Source organism: Sarcophilus harrisii, chromosome 4 (assembly GCF_902635505.1).
Source record: "Sarcophilus harrisii chromosome 4, mSarHar1.11, whole genome shotgun sequence".
NCBI classification, from domain to species: domain Eukaryota; kingdom Metazoa; phylum Chordata; class Mammalia; order Dasyuromorphia; family Dasyuridae; genus Sarcophilus; species Sarcophilus harrisii.
In genome coordinates, this window is record NC_045429.1 from 400506798 (window position 1) to 400525917 (window position 19120).

General features: G+C 32.3%; 1 protein-coding gene across 3 annotated transcripts in view; it reads left to right on the forward strand.

Moving 5' to 3' along the window:
* AGL (amylo-alpha-1, 6-glucosidase, 4-alpha-glucanotransferase) overlaps positions 1 to 13865 on the forward strand; it is a 75700-nt gene extending 61835 nt beyond the window's left edge. For all 3 annotated transcript variants that reach the window (XM_031967135.1, XM_031967133.1, XM_031967134.1), the window contains exons 29-34: positions 704 to 816; positions 5916 to 6127; positions 7424 to 7521; positions 11361 to 11448; positions 11549 to 11682; positions 12868 to 13865. In XM_031967135.1, the coding sequence (XP_031822995.1) occupies positions 704 to 816; positions 5916 to 6127; positions 7424 to 7521; positions 11361 to 11448; positions 11549 to 11682; positions 12868 to 12985 (763 nt within the window). In that variant the 3' untranslated portion in view covers positions 12986 to 13865. The remainder of the gene's footprint in view (positions 1 to 703; positions 817 to 5915; positions 6128 to 7423; positions 7522 to 11360; positions 11449 to 11548; positions 11683 to 12867) is intronic.
* The last annotated feature ends 5255 nt before the right edge of the window (positions 13866 to 19120 follow it).

Below are 19120 nucleotides of genomic sequence, written 5' to 3' on the forward strand. Positions count from 1 at the left end.
CCTTCTTGCTTATCAGTCTATATACCGCCATCGTCAGCTCACCCCAACAGGGTCCCAAAGTGAGCAAAATCACAAAACCATAAAAATGTTAGGTCAAGGTGTAGCATATGAAGGGGGAAGAAATGGGCTACATTTTCTATGTTAGAACACAACGGATTGTCTATTGAAACAAAGACATGAAGGAGGATTTAGTAGTAAATTAAGAATAGAGAGCTTAATTGAAATAAGCAATAGGGTGCATACACACCGCCCATCACCCTCCTCAATAAAGTAACTTCAAATACCTAATAAGAATACGCCAAAAAAAGGAGAAAAGTCGTAACATGGTAAGTGTACTGGAAAGTACACACTTGGACAATCAAAATGTAGCCTTAAATAAAGCATTTAGCTTACACCTAAAAGATTTCAGCTAATCTTTTGGGGATGGAAAGAAGGAGAGGAAAAGTTGGAACAGAAGTTTTTGCAAGAGTCAGTGTTGAAAAATTACCCATGCATGTGTTTTGTCAATAAAAAGCTATAATAAAAAAAAGAATGAAAAAAGATAATAGATGTAAAATATTTTGTAAGTATAAGGTAAATATCTTCTGTACTAACTGTATCTTGAGTAATCAAAGTATCATTTCTGTGAGATGCTCACTTATATCTTAAATTTTTTTTTATAGTTTTTTTGCTAATATGTCATAAATTTTGCATTTGATTTTAGAGATGGTTCTGCTGTGGAAATTGTTGGACTGAGCAAATCTGCTGTTCGTTGGTTGCTGGAATTGTCAAAAAGGAATTTGTTCCCTTATCATGCAGTTACAGTAAAAAGAAATGGTAAGCCACTTGTATCAAATCAGTATGAAAAGGCACAAAGAAATGGATTACTAATTTCCTATTAACACAGGAGTTTTTGAAAGTATTTTCTAGAATTATAATTTTCACAAATCCCCATTGGTACTAGAGTCAGAAATTCCTTTAATATAAGGAAGACATTTTCCATACTTTAAAATACCATTTAAATGAGAAACTAACCAAAGAGGGTGGAGTAACTGAAAGAAATGCAGATGAGCTTCTCAACAACCTCTCCACAGAATCTACAAAATGAATAAAACTAAGTAAAATTGTCTCACATTATCAGGGTACATAAATAGGAAACCATACAAACAAGGAATAAGAGAATTGAGGGGAGTGGGTGGCACTTGAAAACTTCATTTTCATCTGAACTAGTCAATAAATCATTTTACTTTCCAGAGAAAACAAGGAAGAAAGGGAGAGGAAGTTATAAGGGGGATGGTAGATAAGAGGAAAAATTCATCCTAATAAAACAAGTTTTTAATTACTAATTGGGAATATAGTTTAGTAAGAGAAAAAATGACATGAACCCATTCTTGGGCTGTGGATGAGGAAAAGAGAAAGGGAGAAGAAACTTGGATCTACCCCAAAACATTGGTGCTAAACATATCTCTTATCTCTCATATCCCTTATCTGTCTGTCAACATCGTCTTCTTTATAAAAAGGGCAAAAAACAAAAAAAGAAAATATATGAGAATAACAGAATTATCATAATCATGAATAGAACAACTTGCCTATAAAATGGAACATGAATTTAAAAAACTCCAACAATAAGAAATATTTGAATCATAAAGATTCACAGTTAAAATAAGGTGCTATAGCAAAATCTTTTATGCTTCTTCTGAAGTAAAAAGATCAATTAGCAATAGATATCAAGACAAAGCAATAACAGAAGTAGACATAATTAAAATAAACTATTCTATGCTGAAAGATACCATGGACTTTAATATCAAGTCTAAACAGGTGTAGTGAATGGCATAGCATCTAAATATTTAAAAGAAAAGTTAAATTAGTTACATGGAAAAATAGATAATGCTATAAGAGTTGAGGACCTCAATCTACTGCATCCTTAAGGTAAATTTAACCAAAAAATAAACAAATTAAGGACCTGCATAGAATTTTAGGAAGGTCCTCTGGAGAATATTGAATGAAAATTAAAAAGGGTATGCATATGCTATCCTAGAAAAAGAACTAATATATCTGAATATACATTGAAGCATACTTTTTTTAAACTTTATTTTTCTTGGTGTTTTTATTTTTGTGGGAGGGAAGCTATGTTTTTTTTCACAATATGATTATGGGGATGTTTTGTATAATTTTACATGTGCCTTAGTGGGAGTGGAGAGAATGGGAAAGAATCTGGAACTCAAAGTTTTAAAAACAAATACAAAAAAGTTGTTTTATATTTAACTGGGGGAAATTAAAAAAAAATTAAGGGTACACATTCTCAGCTCTACATAGAACTTTTACAAAAATTGTTCTAAAAATCTCATAAGTGCAGGAAAATTAAAACCAAACACATCTTTAAGACTATATTACCACAAAACTATATTCACTAAAATGCTACTGAAGAAATAATTAAGCATAAAAAATTATAGGCACAAAAATTTCATTAAGAACTATGACAATGAAACAACATACCAACATTTTTGGAATGTAGCCAAAGCAATCCTTAAGAGAAATTTATATCTATCTCTAAACACTTTCATCATTACAACAAAATATAAACTAGTGAATTGAACATGCAATCTCACCAACAAATTTAAAACTCCCAATTAAACACCAAAATAGAAAAACTAAAAATCAGAGAAAAAATACTAAATTTTAAAAAATTTGAATTAATCACTAAAACCCGGAACTTTTTTTTTAAGGAAAAAATAAAGGAGATAAGTAATTAGTTATCTGATTAAAAAAGAGAATATCAGAAATGAAAAAGATGAATTCACAAAAAACGATGGAATAAGAAATATTGTTTTACCCAATTATATGCTATAAAACTAGCAATCATGATGAAAGGGATGAATTTATAATGTAAAATTTCTAGATTAATAGAATTAGAATAATTAATCTCAGAAAAAGAAGTTAAACAAGCAGAGCTTTCCAAGGAAAAAAGAAACCCAAGATCAGATGAATTTACATGTGAAATCTTCCAGACATAAATTAATTCAAATTTTACAGAAGTTGTTTTAAAAATGGAAAAAGATGGTTTCTTATTAAATTTCTCCTTTCATAGAAATAATCTTCATACCTGAGTCAAAATAAAGAAATAAAACTATAAACCAATATCCGTAATGAATACTTATGAAAGAAATATAAATAAAATATCAGCAAGATATGGTATCATTAATTATGATAACTTATAACAACATAATATTAATATTAGCAAGTAGCATAAAATCAAGATAACATATCAGGCTGTTAGGTTTCTATTAAGAATACAGCATTAACTTAATATTAGGATTATCATTTTATTATATTGGAAGAGCTATCCTTACTTCAAAAAAAAAAATTAGAAAGTATAAAAATAAAAATCTTTCCTTAATATGTTTAGTATCTATCTAAAACCCAAGAGTTGTATATAATAGGAATAATTTTCTGATAAAATCAAGGTAAAGCAAGGATGTCCATTATCACTATTACTATTCAATATAGTGCTAGAGTCATGATTAGGGAAAAACAAAGGCAGAGGAAACAGTTATCATTGTTTATAGATAATATAGTAATATACCTAGAGAATTCTAAAGAGTCAGCTAAAAAAAAAAACTCAAAACAATTTACAGCTTCAAAGTTACAGAATATAAAATAAGCCTACATAAATCAGTGTGTGTGTGTGTGTGTGTGTATTAGCAACAAAACCCAGATGGAAAAGATAAAAAGAGAAATTCCATTCCCTTTACACAAATAAATTTAGGTCTAAGTAATTACAGTAGTTAATTGTTCATAGGTAAATTGATCCAATATCATAAAAACAATGGTACTACCCAAATTAACTTATTTAGTGCTCAGCCACGCCACCAAAGGATTACTCCATAAAACTAGAAAAAGTAGTAATAAAATTCATCCAAAGGAACAAAAAGTCAAAAGGGAAGTGGCCTAGCTATACTTTATCAAAATAATTGGTACGGGTTAAGAAATAGTAAAGTCCATCAATGGAATATATTTTCTATACAAATATTAAAGCATAGTAATCTAATGTTTGACAAATCCAAAGATTTCAGCTATTGGCTTAAGAATACTTTACTCAACAAAAACTTCTAGGAAAACTGGAAAATAATTTAGTAGAAACCAATATAGGCTTACTGTAAACCAAGATAAGCTCTAAATGGGAATGACTTAGACATAAAAGGTGACATCATAAACTGGGAAAACAAGGAAGAAGTTATGTCAGATTTGTGAATTGAGGAACAGTTTATGACCAAAGGATAAGAGGATCACAGAAAATAAAATAGACAATTTTGATTACTTAAAGTATGCTTAATTTAAAAAAAAACTAGTGATATTAAAATTAGAAGAGAAACATATAAATGAGAAGAAGTCTTTGCACAAAGCAAATTTTTTTTCCAATAAGTCTCATTTCTAAGGTATTTTATGTGTATACTATTTGACAATTGTGTACAAAGTACAGTGTTTACACTTGGCAGTTTATGTAATGATGAATTGTCAAAGGATATGAATATGCAGTTTTTGTAGAAAAGAATCCAGGCTATCTATAATAGCATACAAAAAAAAAAAAAAAAATGCTCCAAATCTAGCCAAAATAAAATTAAAACAACTCTGCAGGTCCTTCTCATATTCATCTGATTGTCAAAGCTAACAAAAAAAAGAGTAATAAATGTTGGAATGCATGAGAAAACAGATATGTTAATTCACTATTGGAAAGCAATTTGAAACTGTTCAAAAAAAACCTAAACTATGCATACCCTTTGATCAATTGATACTACTACTAGGTCAAAGAAAGGAAAAGGATCCACATGTACAAAATTACTTTCAATTTGGAAACTGGAGGGATACACATCAGTTAAGGAATGGATGAACTGGTTATGGCATATGAATGTATTGGGATATAGTTAGGTAACAGGAAAAGATGAGGGGGATTATTTCAGAGAAACCAGGGTGTTGGAATCCTAGTGTCAACTCAACTTCTCTTGCCTTGAAGATAGGGCTTGTAGGCTTTCTTCCAGAGTGCTCTGTCTCCGACCCCTGTTGATGTTCCCCAGAAAACTCTCTTAAGTAGATTCTCTCAAGAAAACTAAACTCAAGCTCCAAGAGCTCCCTGTATATATGTGATCTCCCAAAGGTTAACTCCGCCTTCTGGAGGGAGAGGGATTCTGGATTATCTCCCAGAGTGCTCTCTGGCCCTAAGGGAGGTGTGAATTGGGTGTTTCTTTCTAAACCCTGAACTCTCCCAAACGTCTGAACTCCATTGAGTACTTAGATACTTATGAGCTCTCTAAAGGTGTGAACCAATAAGCACTGTATCAATTCTATTGAGTTAACACCAGGATTCTGACATCACCCTTGAGTTTTAACCTTGTTTCAAGTTGAGTTAACACTAGGATTCCAACACCAGGGGATATTTCTATGAACTGATGCAGAATGAAATGAACAGAACTTAAGTGAACAATTTATGGGATTAATTACAGTGTTGTAAAGACCTTTGAAAGATTTAAGAACTCTGATGTAATAGCCAAACATGATTTCAGCTACCAACCTCCAGATAAAGAGATGATGGATAGAGTGCAAATTGAGACCTTTTTTGAATATGGAAAAAAGACTATATGAATGAATGTGGATTTATTATTTTTTTGTATTACAGTAATAAAATAATCATTAATAATTGTTTTGTAATTATACAGGATTTTTTAATTGAGAAATGTGAACTATCCCGTTACCATGTTGTAAGAGCTCAAGATTATAAAATAAATTTTTCCTGTGCCTGTGAACCAGTTAAGACTAGTGATGAAATATACAATTCTCTTTACTCAGGAGCCATGACTTGTCCATTTATTTGATTTTACTACTACATTAATTTGCATATGGGATGCTGCGAATGTTCTACAATATATTTTATCGTATTGCAGGAAAAGATGTAAAAATCTCATATGAGGAGTGGAACAGGAAAATACAAGACCACTTTGAAAAGATGTTCCATGTTTCAGAGGACCCATCAGATCCTAATGAAAAGCGTCCTGATTTAGTTCACAAACGTGGAATATACAAAGACAGTTATGGAGCTTCAAGTCCTTGGTGTGACTACCAACTCAGGCCAAATTTCACCATAGCAATGGTTGTTGTAAGTCTTTTCAGATTTACTAAATAATTTGAAAATCCACATTTTCAAAAACTGTTCCTAAAGTACTGTGTTCAAGCTTACATGTATAAAGATTTGCTTTTAGTTCCTTAACCAAATGATTCATTTATGTTTATTTTTAAGAACTAAAAAAAAAGTTTTATTGTTAATTTGGCATATCTTTTATATAAAGGCTTTCAACTTGTAACTATTATTAGAATAAAATTAAAATAAAGAAAACAGATACACAGCATAGGCAGCCTAAAACTTACCAGCAGGAACTATTTAAAGTCCTTTCTCAGTCCCTATATTATAGAAAGTAGGTACTGAGGAAAGAAAATACTTTTCCTTTTTTGTGTGTGACCATTCAGTATACTTTAACTTTTATTATTTTCTCAAAAAAAATGTATCTAAACACTTTACTCTTTAGAATAGTACCATAATAAATGTAACTCATTTTCATTTTTCTGTTGATTTTATTTAACTAACTTTGAATCTTGCTAAACAAAACTTAGCTGTGGATATTTCCTTTGTTACTTCTGTCTCCCTCTCAAACTCAGTCATCCCCGACAAATTTACCATATCCATTAGAACAAAAGCCCTAGACTTTTCTTGGTAGAATGAAAAGAATGATACCTACCATCTGACACCTTCTGATGTTATATCCTTCTGTTTCTTAGAAGAAGCTATAATAGCTTTAAAAAGTATTTTGATGATTAAATCAAAAAATAATAGTATTGCCTGAGTTTCTTCACCACTAAGAAATATATAGCCCCCTTCATTTCTTTTGGGATTGGTTTCTGTTCCTGAAAGCATCAGGGAGTTGTCACTGTTCCAACTTCCAAAGCCCAAGGTAGCACCTCTGGACTTTAATTGCTCATGCTTTACTCTCTGTTCCAAGTCAGTGGAAAGAAAATTGTAGGGTAGTAGAAAGTAAAGTGGCTCTAGGGTCAGAAAACCATGTTCAAACTCTATCTCTCATACTTAAAACCTATCCTGGGGCACACTATTTAACATCAATAGCCCCATTTTCCTCATCTATAAAATGAGCTAGGTGGCCTCAGAAGTCCCTCCAGCTTCAAATAGAGATTCTCTGAGGTTCAGTTTCTACATTTACAAATTGGGAGAAATTATACCTTTTAATGCCTCTCTTACCAGGACTATTTTAAAAGTTTAAATGAGAGATTGCATGTAAGGACTTTTAAATTTTGTGATTATTATTGTTATTTTGAAGGACTTTTAATGATCAAGATGAATATCAAAGTATTTTAATAGTTCTTATTTTTAAATATACATCAGGCCCCTGAGCTCTTTACTCCAAAGAAGGCATGGAAAGCCTTGGAAATAGCAGAGAAAAAGTTACTTGGTACCTTGGGAATGAAAACTTTGGATCCTGAGTAAGTTGAAAGACAAATTTGGTAATACTGCTAAATTTTTAATGCTTGTGGGGGGAAGGGGAAACGGATGTTTTCTAAAAGCTATAATTCTATAATTCCTCTCATTGGAGAAGCCCTTTAAACAATGGGAAAAACACTTGACTTGGAATCAGATGACCTCATATCAAGTACTTTCCACATTAATCTATGTCACTCTGGAAGTCCTGTAATCTAGCCCTTCATTGTCTAGCTACCTCCTACTTTTTCAGTCTTCTTATACCTTATACCCCATATGCACTATGGGATCCAGCCACACTGACTGATCCTCTTTCCTAGAATACTCTTTTGCATCTCCCATCTGCTGGCTTCCTTGACTTTATTTGAGTTCCAGATAAATCCTAAAAGGTCTTTTTCAATTCCTCTTTGTTTATGTGCCTTTTCCTCTATTGATTATTTCTTGTTTATCCTATATATAGCTTATATGTACATAATTGTTTTATGAGCTTATTGAAAGCAACTATGACACAGTAATATTTTATCTTGGAAAAGTTTTCAACATCTTACTAAGATATTATGTTTAAGTAGAGTATCTGTAACATCAGGATTTCCTTACCCCTCTGCCTTACTAGCTATCTAAATCTTGGGTTTTGAGAATTAGCTTTTGAAGAATGAATGCATGTGATTATATGTTTATTTGTATGAATGATTATTTCTCTGAATGTATTCCAGATCCAAGTGTTGGTTTTGTTTGTTTTTGTTTATCGTTATTGTGATGACCTTGTTAGTACCCTGGATACCTTAGAATCAGCCGGAGTCAAGATAAGCAAAAGTCCTTGGTCTTTATTCTTGGTCTTTAGGGGTAGAAGTGAACAGGATGGACACAGGATCTTCCTTTTCTTCCTCTACCGCCAAAGTCACTCTGGCTTGTCTTACTCCACCCCCTAATCCTTCCCACAATTCTCTGTATACAGCAAAAGATTGAACCAGGACAAAATAATGGGAAGGTCCATTTTTCAAGCATATGCTAATATAGTATTGTCCAATCAGTAGATAGCCTTAAGTGCTCAGTTGTCTGACCTCAGTGCATCAACTCAGAGTTTCAGCCCTTTACGTGTTATTGCTATTGTCTTTATTCCCTTTACATTAACAGGAAGAGTTAAGTATTTACCTGATTTTTAATCAACTTTTGTTTTTCAGCTTTTTATTTTTCATGTTTACTCTTAGATCTGCTGCCTTTCTTACTTGATCTTTTAAATTAATAGCATTCTAAGATTGATATATCTTGGGATCCTAAGGCATTTCATTTGGGACTTTGACAGCCATTTTTTAACCTCCCTAAGACCTGATATAGTCACTAGAAGATCTTTTACACAGACATGCTTTATTTCTCTAGAGAGTGTGATGGTATATTTTTCTAGCATAGTATAAAAGGGCAAGAGGATTTTACAGTTGCTTTTTGCCTAACAATATTATCTGTCAGACTAGCTCTTCCCAACTGATCTACTTTCCTGAGAATTACTTCTGAAGATACTCATTTTTAGGAGCTAATTTGTGTTGGCATTAGAAAGCAGTTTACTGGATATACCTTTAACATATATGTGTACATAAAAGAATTAGTTCATATGCAGAAGAAAAACAAAAAGCATTTCAAAATTCTTAAGAAGGAGCCATTGGAGAGGAAATAGCTGAAGATATATAGGAAGAGAATTAAAGGAGTTATACAGAATAGGACCAAGAACAGAAGTAATAACCCTAGGGCTTCAGAAACTAGATCTAACCAAGAATCAAATGCACACTCCACAAATAGGACTTTTGGGTTTGCCGTCCCCAGCTGGAGAAAAAGCTACAGAATCAGCAGGTCTTGGAGTTCAATCTAGCTGCTCCAACCCAGTCTTCAGTGTTTATTGACCAGGCCCTTTAGACCAAACTCTTCCCCACTTCTGCCTCCAGGATTTAGAAAGTGAATGCCAATATTTATGATGCCTTCTATCGTAAAGATCTAGGAGGATAGATTCCCTAATCAATAGGTATTTTTCCATTCCTGTGGCTGGTAAATTCTCAACTTAAAACCTCTGAATCTCTCTGATACAGAGCTGCTTTACTTCCTTCCCCTGCTGCTTCTTCCCATTCAGCTCACCCCTACCACACCTATGATTTATTTGTAAAATAACTTCATCCTCATTCTCACCTCATATTTTGCAATGAAAATCAGGTTCCCGGTGGAATATGCTTTTATCCTTAGGGGCTCAGTCACCCTTTTCAGTGCTTGGTGACTCCTTTCCCTTTGACACCCCTGTTGGCATCTCTGTTCCACTTCCTAGGATTCAGCCTCTTTTCCTACTTACCTGAGACAATGAGGATTACTGAATTGAGCTTTTTCATCTCTATTCTGTATTGCAAAGTCCTCTATCTCTTTACCTATATTCTCCTCCATTTAATTTTGTCTCTGAGAAGTGAGCCTTCTCTTTTACCAAAGTCAACCCCTAAATTTTTACCAGTAATCTTTTCTCCCTCTTTTGTCTTCAGTCTATCCCCATTTATTGTTGCCTGCTTTTGCTCCTGTCAGTCCTGTCGGTCCTACTACTTTATTTAATTGTTTTTTCAAAAGTTACCAATCATTTATTTTATGTACTAATTCCTTTACTCAGGCCTCATCTTCCTTGATTTCTCTACAACTTTTTTGATGTTCTTAACCACTCCATTCTTGGCTTCTATGATGTTGCTCTCTTTTGGTTTTCCTACGTGACCACTCCTCTCTTGTCAGTTTTGCTGCCTAGATCAGCACCTGTATCCTGTCCCCTTGCTGTATATTCTGTCACATCAGTCCTATCTTGTTAGCATCCCTTTTCTCTGTATCCTCTCTACTCACAGACCCCCTTTCCCAGTTTGAATTCTAATTATCTGTTGTCTGGACTATTGTAGTTAATCTTTTATTATTGGTCTCCTTACCTTTTAAGTCTTTCCCAATTTAAGTTCATCTTCCAACTTCTGCCAGAATGATTTTCTTTAAGTGCAGATCTGATTGGATCATTACCTGATGCAAGAATGTGTCTCATTTATTTTGTATATGTTTATTTGTGTACAATAACAGTCCACTGACTATTCTATTTTTGTCTTTGTATCCCTGACTTTTGGCAAAAGAAGTCTGGCAATTATCTGGCATAAAGTAGATGCTTAAGAAATGCTTATTAATTAATAATTAAGAAATTCCAGGGATTTCCACTTGCCTGTAAGATAAAATACATCCCGTTTGACTTAAAAATTCATTGCAGTGTGGCTTCCAACCTTATTGAATATTATTCTCCCCACATTCTGCATTTTAATCAAACTGATCTGTTTGTGTTTCTCATGTACAACATTCCATTTCCCATCTCCACGCCTTTTCACAGGCTGTCCCTTGACCTGAATTTTCCTTCTCCCTTGTTGAATCCCTAGTTTCTTTAAAGATTTCAGTCCAAGAGGCACCTACACTTTACTTCACTGCAAATGTTCCCTTGCCCTGCCCAAGTTATTTTGTCTTTACATTGTATATATTTTATATTTTCATGTCTGTGAACACATTTCTCTCCCTGCTCCATTTAAATGTAAACTTAGAACAAAAATGGTTTTCATTGTTGTCTCTGTCTCCCAAATATGCCTGGCACATAGGCACTTAAATGTTTGTTGAATGAATGACTGGGTGAATGAATGTTGGTGCTGATAAAATGATATATTAGAATATTTTCTGTGACTCATAAATCACTAAGTTAAATACTTAAGAGTTTGACTTGAGCTCTAGCAATTGGCAAATATTTTCTAGTGTGTTATATGTAGTTTGTTATGTTTTATTTTATAACCTACTGTGTTGTATCATTTTGCAGTGACATGGTGTATTGTGGAGTATATGATAATTCCCTAGACAATGACAACTACAATCTTGCTAAAGGTTTTAATTATCATCAAGGACCTGTAAGAATTTTCTTTTTTCTGAGTTTTCAGTTAAATTGAAATTTTATTCCCCACAAGTTACTTAAATGTTAATTAATTCTTTTTTTATATATATATTTAGGAATGGCTGTGGCCAGTCGGATACTTTCTTCGTGCAAAATTATATTTTTCTAAATTAATGGGCCAAGAAGCTTATTCACAGACAGTGTTTTTGGTTAAAAATGTTCTTTCCCGTCATTACGTTCATCTTGAGAGGTAGGTTGTGAAATTATATGTTTAAACTCTTATAAATGTTTAAACATTTTAAATGCCAGTGAAATGTATTCCTCACTCCTAAAAGTACTTCTTTTTATGCTGGAATTTTCTAAAGGAAACTGTAAATGGGTACATAGTATAGTGTTCCAAAAGGATTTTCATTTTAACTTAAGTAGTTTAATTTTCCTAGGGTATATTAAGTAAATTATTTTATTTTTTCTCCCACATAGAGAGAGAAAAAATTTGTTTTGCTTCAAACTAGTATCCTGTAAGAACTGTTAGTCAAAGTACAAATTTCTTTAGTATTCTCTAACTTTAAATCAAATAAACATTAAGTGTTTTGTACATAGCACACACAAGGTTCAGGCTCTTGAGGATACAGAGAAACACAGCAATTCAGTTGAATAGACATGAGATCTGTACAGAGACGTAGAGATAGACATATGTGTGTGTTTCATAGACCATACTCTCAAGGAGCTTACACTGGAAAAACATCATCTGCATAAATAACTATGACTATGACTCCAGTAAGTGCAAAGGAGAATTCTGTGAGAAACTGAAGATGGAGAGTTTCCTTCCAGTTCACAGATATGAGAAAGTTGCCAAGGAAGGCTTCATGAAGAAGGAGCCACCTTATTTAAATGCTGAAAGATAACAGAGGTGAAGGGGAATTAATCCTAAGTGTGGACAACAGTTATATGAAGAGGAGTGAAATAACCCTGAAAAGATCATTGCAACCAGATTATGAAAGGACTTGAACACCAATGTTTGGAATTTGTATATGTACATTTTTTTCCAATAGGATATAGGGATCCACTGAGAGCTTTTAAGTAACATGATTAGAAAAAATGCATTAAAATATAGATAACAATATGAAAGATAGACTACATAAAAAATAGACCAGTACAAGGAGAAAAGGTAAGCAAGGCCTAAACCAGGGCATTTGCAGTAGAAGTATAAGTAATAGGACAGAGAAAGATATGTTGTGGGATTCTAGATTAGACTAAGTAATAATAAAATGAGAGGTGTCAACAAAAAGAGCTCTGAGCATCTAGCAGAGGTTAACTGGTCAAAGTTTCCTAACAAATCTGAGTGTTTCGTTGTGCTAACTGACAACAGAATGGAGAAGTTAGGGGAACAATCAGATTTTGAAGCATGCTCACTTGTATGTGTTCTTTATTTCAGATCCCCTTGGAAGGGCCTTCCTGAATTGACAAATGAGAATGGACAATACTGTTCTTTCAGCTGTGAAACACAGGCTTGGTCAATTGCTGCTACTCTTGAGATTCTTTTCGACTTATAGATCATTTTTGAAAGCTTCATAAAGTATATGCTCTGTTATATAACTACACATAATTTGCACACTCTTCGGTTCATTTAAAAACAAAAATAAATCCCACTAGTGTGCCATTTAAATAAAGCTTTGAATTCAGTTCAAGTTAATCAACACTTATAAAGCACCTATTATGGGAAATGAACTGTGCTAATGTTTAATGAAAGCATTAATTTTGTATATGTAGATGAGTTGATTTATATTAGAAAAGAAAAGTCATTATTTCCCATAAAGTATTTATTTTTACTTTAAATTTAGAAAATGTTCTTCAATTTAATGGAATATTAGATGTTTAGAAAAATAATCATGGTCTCATTTCTTTGATTTGTGCATTTGCTAAATTTTTAAAAAACTAGACAGAAGTACTTAAAACAAATTAAAAAGGCATCTTTTTTTAATAGGAGTATGTTTTTATATAGAAATGCATTCCATAGGCTGTGGGCTCATTATTGCCCTTTCTGCATTTTATTTTCAATAAAAATAGAAAATATAATTCCATTTTAAATATTTATGAAGTGGCTTCTAAAGGGCACTATACTAAGCATTGAGCTTTTTTTTCACTGAAAAAAATATTTTGCATTTGATGCAGCTCTAATAAAAACTTTTTTTTCCCACTCATAATATTCTAGACTTACTGTCTAGGATAAAATCTGCAGCCTATCAAATTTACTTCCTAAGATAATCTATACATTTTTCCTTCATCTCTAGGCAAAATAGACTCCTTTTAAATGATATCATGTGGCCTAGTAAAGGGAGAAAATAGTCAAATAATGTTGAAAAATGAAAAGATTTTGATTGGATAGATCTTAAATGTAAACAATTGAGTTCCAGTTAAATATAAAAATAGTAACCAAATAAAAAGATGTTTTTCAAATAGACTATATTGTAGAGATACTTGATATCTTTTCTTGGCATCTAAACTCAGGATATAGAAGTTATTAACAGTTTTAATTTAGGGTCCTAATTTTGAGGGGAGAATTGTAACCTTTAAAATTTTAGCCTCCTGTTAAAAGAATAAATGCATTTTTCAAAGTATAAACCTTTGAAGAAAATAAATTCTTAATTTTATGAAATCCATCAGTTTACATATTATGTAAAAGGTTCTGTTGGTCAATTATACTGGGTACTTTTTTTTTTCCATTAAATATATTTCTATATTATATTCACTAGTTTTAGGCTTGTGAACAGTTTTAAATGAATTTGTAAACAAGTTTTGCACATAATTTATTTTAATGTTTTAATCCATAAAAGTATGAAGGGAAGAAAATTGTTTTACTTTACCAATTTTATTCTCTTTTCCCCTAAGTATAAGTAGCTTCTCATGCCATTAAAACCCTAAAGTGGTAAATATTTCATAGACTGACATAATTTGAAAAGCGAACATGAAAGAGAATTCATCTGTTTTGCTAGATAAACAAGACTGTCAGTAATGTTATTTTCCCAAATAATATGCAAATTTTTCAGTATAAAAAGTGATTAATAATAATTAAATTAGTTAGAATTATGCTTTCAGTGGCATTGGCCTCAGAAACAAATGATTGTCATTTGCATGCTAAATTTGAATGTCATCCTTAAGAAATAGAAGCTGAAATTTTAAATGGCTGGGAGGATTGTTAGTTTGAGAAATATCATTAGGAAAAATGTTGTAGCAACACTTTGTGCCAGATTTTACCCCCAAAATAATTTTGTAAAGTCAAATTGCAAATTGAACTATAAAACAATTGCCATTTGCAGTGTGTATGTTCTGAACCATAGGCGTTGTTAAAATGTCTCTGTTAATAAAAGAGTAGCCATTACCATATTATGTTTAATGAAATATTGTTACAGGGACACTTCATTTATGCAGGGCTACTTACCTGGGAACCTCAATTGTCCATAACAGTAAGTAAAGGGAAAAAGGTCAGTAACTTCAAAGGCTCATGAATGACATTTTTAGAAAAGCCCCTAACTTACTCAGCACTCAAAGAACTTGTTCCATTCTATACATGATTCTAAAAAGCTTGGCTCTCTGGCTTCTCAGCCCAACCTAGATTAAAATTTAATGTGATTCAACAAACATTTATTGAAGCCCTGCCAGATAGAAAAAGTATTCTATAAATTGAGATAAAGCATCCCTGCCTGCATAAAACTTACAGCTTACTTAACAACTGCTTAGAAAAGGGAAAAGTTAGTTTGTCCAAGCAGGCTAATGATGAAAGAATCAAAAAAAGATAAGTTGACATGACAAAAAAAACAAAGTAGACTTAGAGCAAGCAGCCCTACACACCTCAGTAGTTCCTGTTAACGCCAGTGTATTGCAGCACAAGATGATAGTTGTTCATAATGATACTGAGAAAGAGGTGGTGAAAAGTTACAATTACTCTTAAAGAAAGCCAAAAAAAAAAGTTTAAGATATTTTGGAGAAATGATGACTTAAGGTGATTAAAAGGAAAACGTCACTTCTACAAGTATAAGCTTTCATTTTCTGGGAAATTCACTTATATAGAATATCTCATTCCCCAACAATAATTATATGAAGTATTATACTTATTTTAAGAAATTGTAGTAATTCTGTGCCTTGTGCTTGTACCAAATCTAGCGATGCTACTCTTTAAATTAATATAAGGATTTTGCCATGTTACAATATTACAGACATTTTAATACGCGCTTATCTCTGTAATAACATCAGAAACAGTTGGATAAACAAAGAAATTCATTAACTCCGTGTGCTATAATATAAAAGTGATTATAATAAGTTTTCACCAATTAATGTATTTTGAAAAACTTGTGTTCTTTCAGTTGTCCATGTGTGAAACAAATAAAACTCTCTCAAAGGAACTATTTTGTTTCTGTTATAGATCTAGAAGTGAAAAGACACCTGAGATTCTGTCTGGTTCAGTCCCCTTATTTTCATGAAGAAATTGTCAGGGAGCTTCAATGACTTGCACAGAATGATTAGTGTTAAGAGGTGGGGGAGGGGGAAAGGTCTGACCCCACCTGATTCGAAGTCCAGAACACCAACCAATGAACACAGCTGCCCCCTTTGCCAGCAAATTAATTGGACTTTTTCTAGATCCACTACCAGTTATTTTGGTCAGTGTTTATTAGCTGCATATTCAAAAAACAAAACTAAGGATTCTGAGAAACATTTTATAACTGCTTCAGAGCCTTTATTTTGAACTTTTAAATCCATATCATGTATTCAAGTGGAGACTAACTAATAAGTACTGGAAACCACGTTATTTAAATGTGTCTCTTTGAGCAGCAACAGAATGTGTGTTTGCTGGGTTTTGGGTTTTTTTGATCACTAGAAGAATCCTTGATTTTTCTTTTTTTAAATCAACCTTTGATTTTTATCTTTCAGGTTAATTACACATCACTCCTTTGCTTCTAGCCAAACTGACCTAGACTTGGTCCGCTTTCACAGAATTCCTTCTTAGGCCTCTCTTCAAAGTTCACTTGAAGTTCTACTTCCTTCAAGATGCCTCCCCTGATTTTCCCCTGAAATTAATAGCCCCTCCCAGTCATTACATTTGTTTTGTACTCATTATTCTGTCAGTGAATAGGGGTCTCAGACATTATAAGCTCCTGAATGTCAAGGACTGACTCACTTTAATATCTATATCCCCAGTGCCTAGGACATTGTATTAACAGCTAGCATTCATGTGACCTTTTAAGATTTGCAAAGTACTCTACGTATATTCTCTCGTTTTAGTCTCACACCAACTCTGGGAAATATATGATATTACTATCCTCATTTTACAGATAGGGAAACCGAGGCAAGCCAGTTAAGTGACGTGTCCCAGGGTCACATAGCTACTAAGTATCTGAGGTAGGATTTGAATTCAGGTTTGCCCAACAGGTCTGTCCAATACTCAATTCTGTACGCCAAATTGCTGCTTCTTAATGACAGGCTCTTAAATACATGTCGGTTAATTTCCATGTTTGTCTTCAAAAAGAACGTCTGATTTGAGGAATTTCTTAATTTCTTTAGGATTTACTATGATGTGAATGTCTTTTAGTTAAAAACTCAAAATTCTAGCTCAGAGAACTATGAGTTTTTTTTTAAATGTTTACCTCATATTGAACTAAAACTTATTTGCCAAATTAGAAATTCTGAAACTCAAAGGAGAGATTAATAAAATTGAAACTAAGAAAATTATTGAACTAATTTATAAAATTAAGAGTTAGTTTTATGAAAAAAACATCAAAATAGATTAACCTTTGTTTAATGTGATTAGAAAAAGGAAAGGAAAAAAACTAGCATCAAAAACGAAAAGGGTGAACTTACCAAAATGAAAAAAGAAATTGAAGCAATAATTAGGAGCTTTTTTGCCCAATTATGTGCCAGCAAGTCTGACAATCTAATAGAAATGGATAAATATTTACAAAAATATAAATTACCCAGATTGGCAGAAGAGGAAATAAATTACTTAAATAGTCCCATTTTAGAAAAAGAAATTGAACAAGTCATCAATGAACTCCTTAAGAAAAAATCTCCAGTGGTAGATGGATTTATAAGAATTCTAACATTCAAACATTTAAAAAACAATTAATTCCAATACTATGTAAACTATTTGGAAAAATAGGTAAAGAAGGAGTCCTGACAAATTCCTTCTGTGACACAAATAAGGTACTGATACCTAAACCAGCAAGAGCCAAAACAAAGAAAAAAAATTACAGAGCAATCTCTCTAATGAATATTGATGCAAAAATTTTAAATAAAGTGTTAGCAAAAAGATTACAACTTCTCAATGGGATAATACACTGTGACCAAGTGGGATTTATACCAGGAATTCTGAGTTGATTCAATATGAGGAAAACTATTGCTATAATCAATATCAATAACAAACTTAACAAATCATATGATAATCTCAATAGATGCAGAAAAGGCTTTTTGACAAAGTAGAGTATCCATTCATATTAAAAAAAACAAAAAATTAGAGAACATGGGGGAAAAGGGAGTTTTCCTTAAAATAAAAATCCACATCTATCTAAAACCAATAGGAAGTATTATTTGTAATGAAGAGAAGCTGGTTGCATTCCCAATAAGATCAGGGGTGAAATAAGGGTGTGCATTATCATTATTCAAAACCGTATTAGGAATGTGGGCTTTAGAAATAAGAAAAGAAAAAGAATTAGAATAGGCAATAAAGAGATAAAACTATGATGTTATATTTAGAGAATCTTAGAAAATCATCCAAAAACTTACTTGAAACAATTAACAGCTTTAGCAAAGTTGCAGAATATAAAATAAACCTACACAAATCATTAGCATTTCTATATATTACTGACAAAGCCCAGCATCAAGAGGTAGAAAGAGAAATTCCATTTAAAGTAACTATAGGCAAAATAAAATATTTGGGTGTCTACCTGCCAAGGCAAACCCAGAAATTATATGAACACAATTACATTACAAAATACTTCTCACACAAATGTAGTCAGATTTAAACAAAGGGAAAAAATCAATTGTTCATAGATAGACTAAGCTAATAAAATAAAAATGACAATTCTTTCTAAATTGTTCTACTTGTTCTGTGCTATATTAATCAAACTGCCAAAAAATAACTTAGTAGAGATAGAAAAAATAAACAACAAAATTCATTTAGAAGAACAAAAGGCAAAAATAGCAAGGGAATTAATGAAAAAAAAAAAATACAAAGCATGGTAGCTTAGCAGTATCAGACCTAAAACTATAATATAAAGCCTCAGTCATCAAAAGCATTTGGTACTGGCTAAGAAATAGTGGTGGATCAGTGGAATAGGTTAGATACATACAACACCTATAGAAATCTAGTATTTGATAAACCCTCCAACTCCAGCTTCTGGGATAAGAACTCACTATGTCACTAAAACTTCTGGGAAAACTGGAAAATATGTTAGAAACTCAGCATAAACCTACATCTCACACCCCATACCAAAATAAAGTCAGAACGGGTATATATTTGATTTGGGTATAAAGGGTGATACCATAAGCAAATTAGAAGAGCAAGGGGTAATTTACTTATCAGATTTTTGGAGAAGGGAGGAATTTATGACCAAAAAAGAACTAGAAAGCATTATGAAATGCAAAATGAATACATTAAATTAAAAAAAGATTTGCACAAACAAAACCAACACAAACAA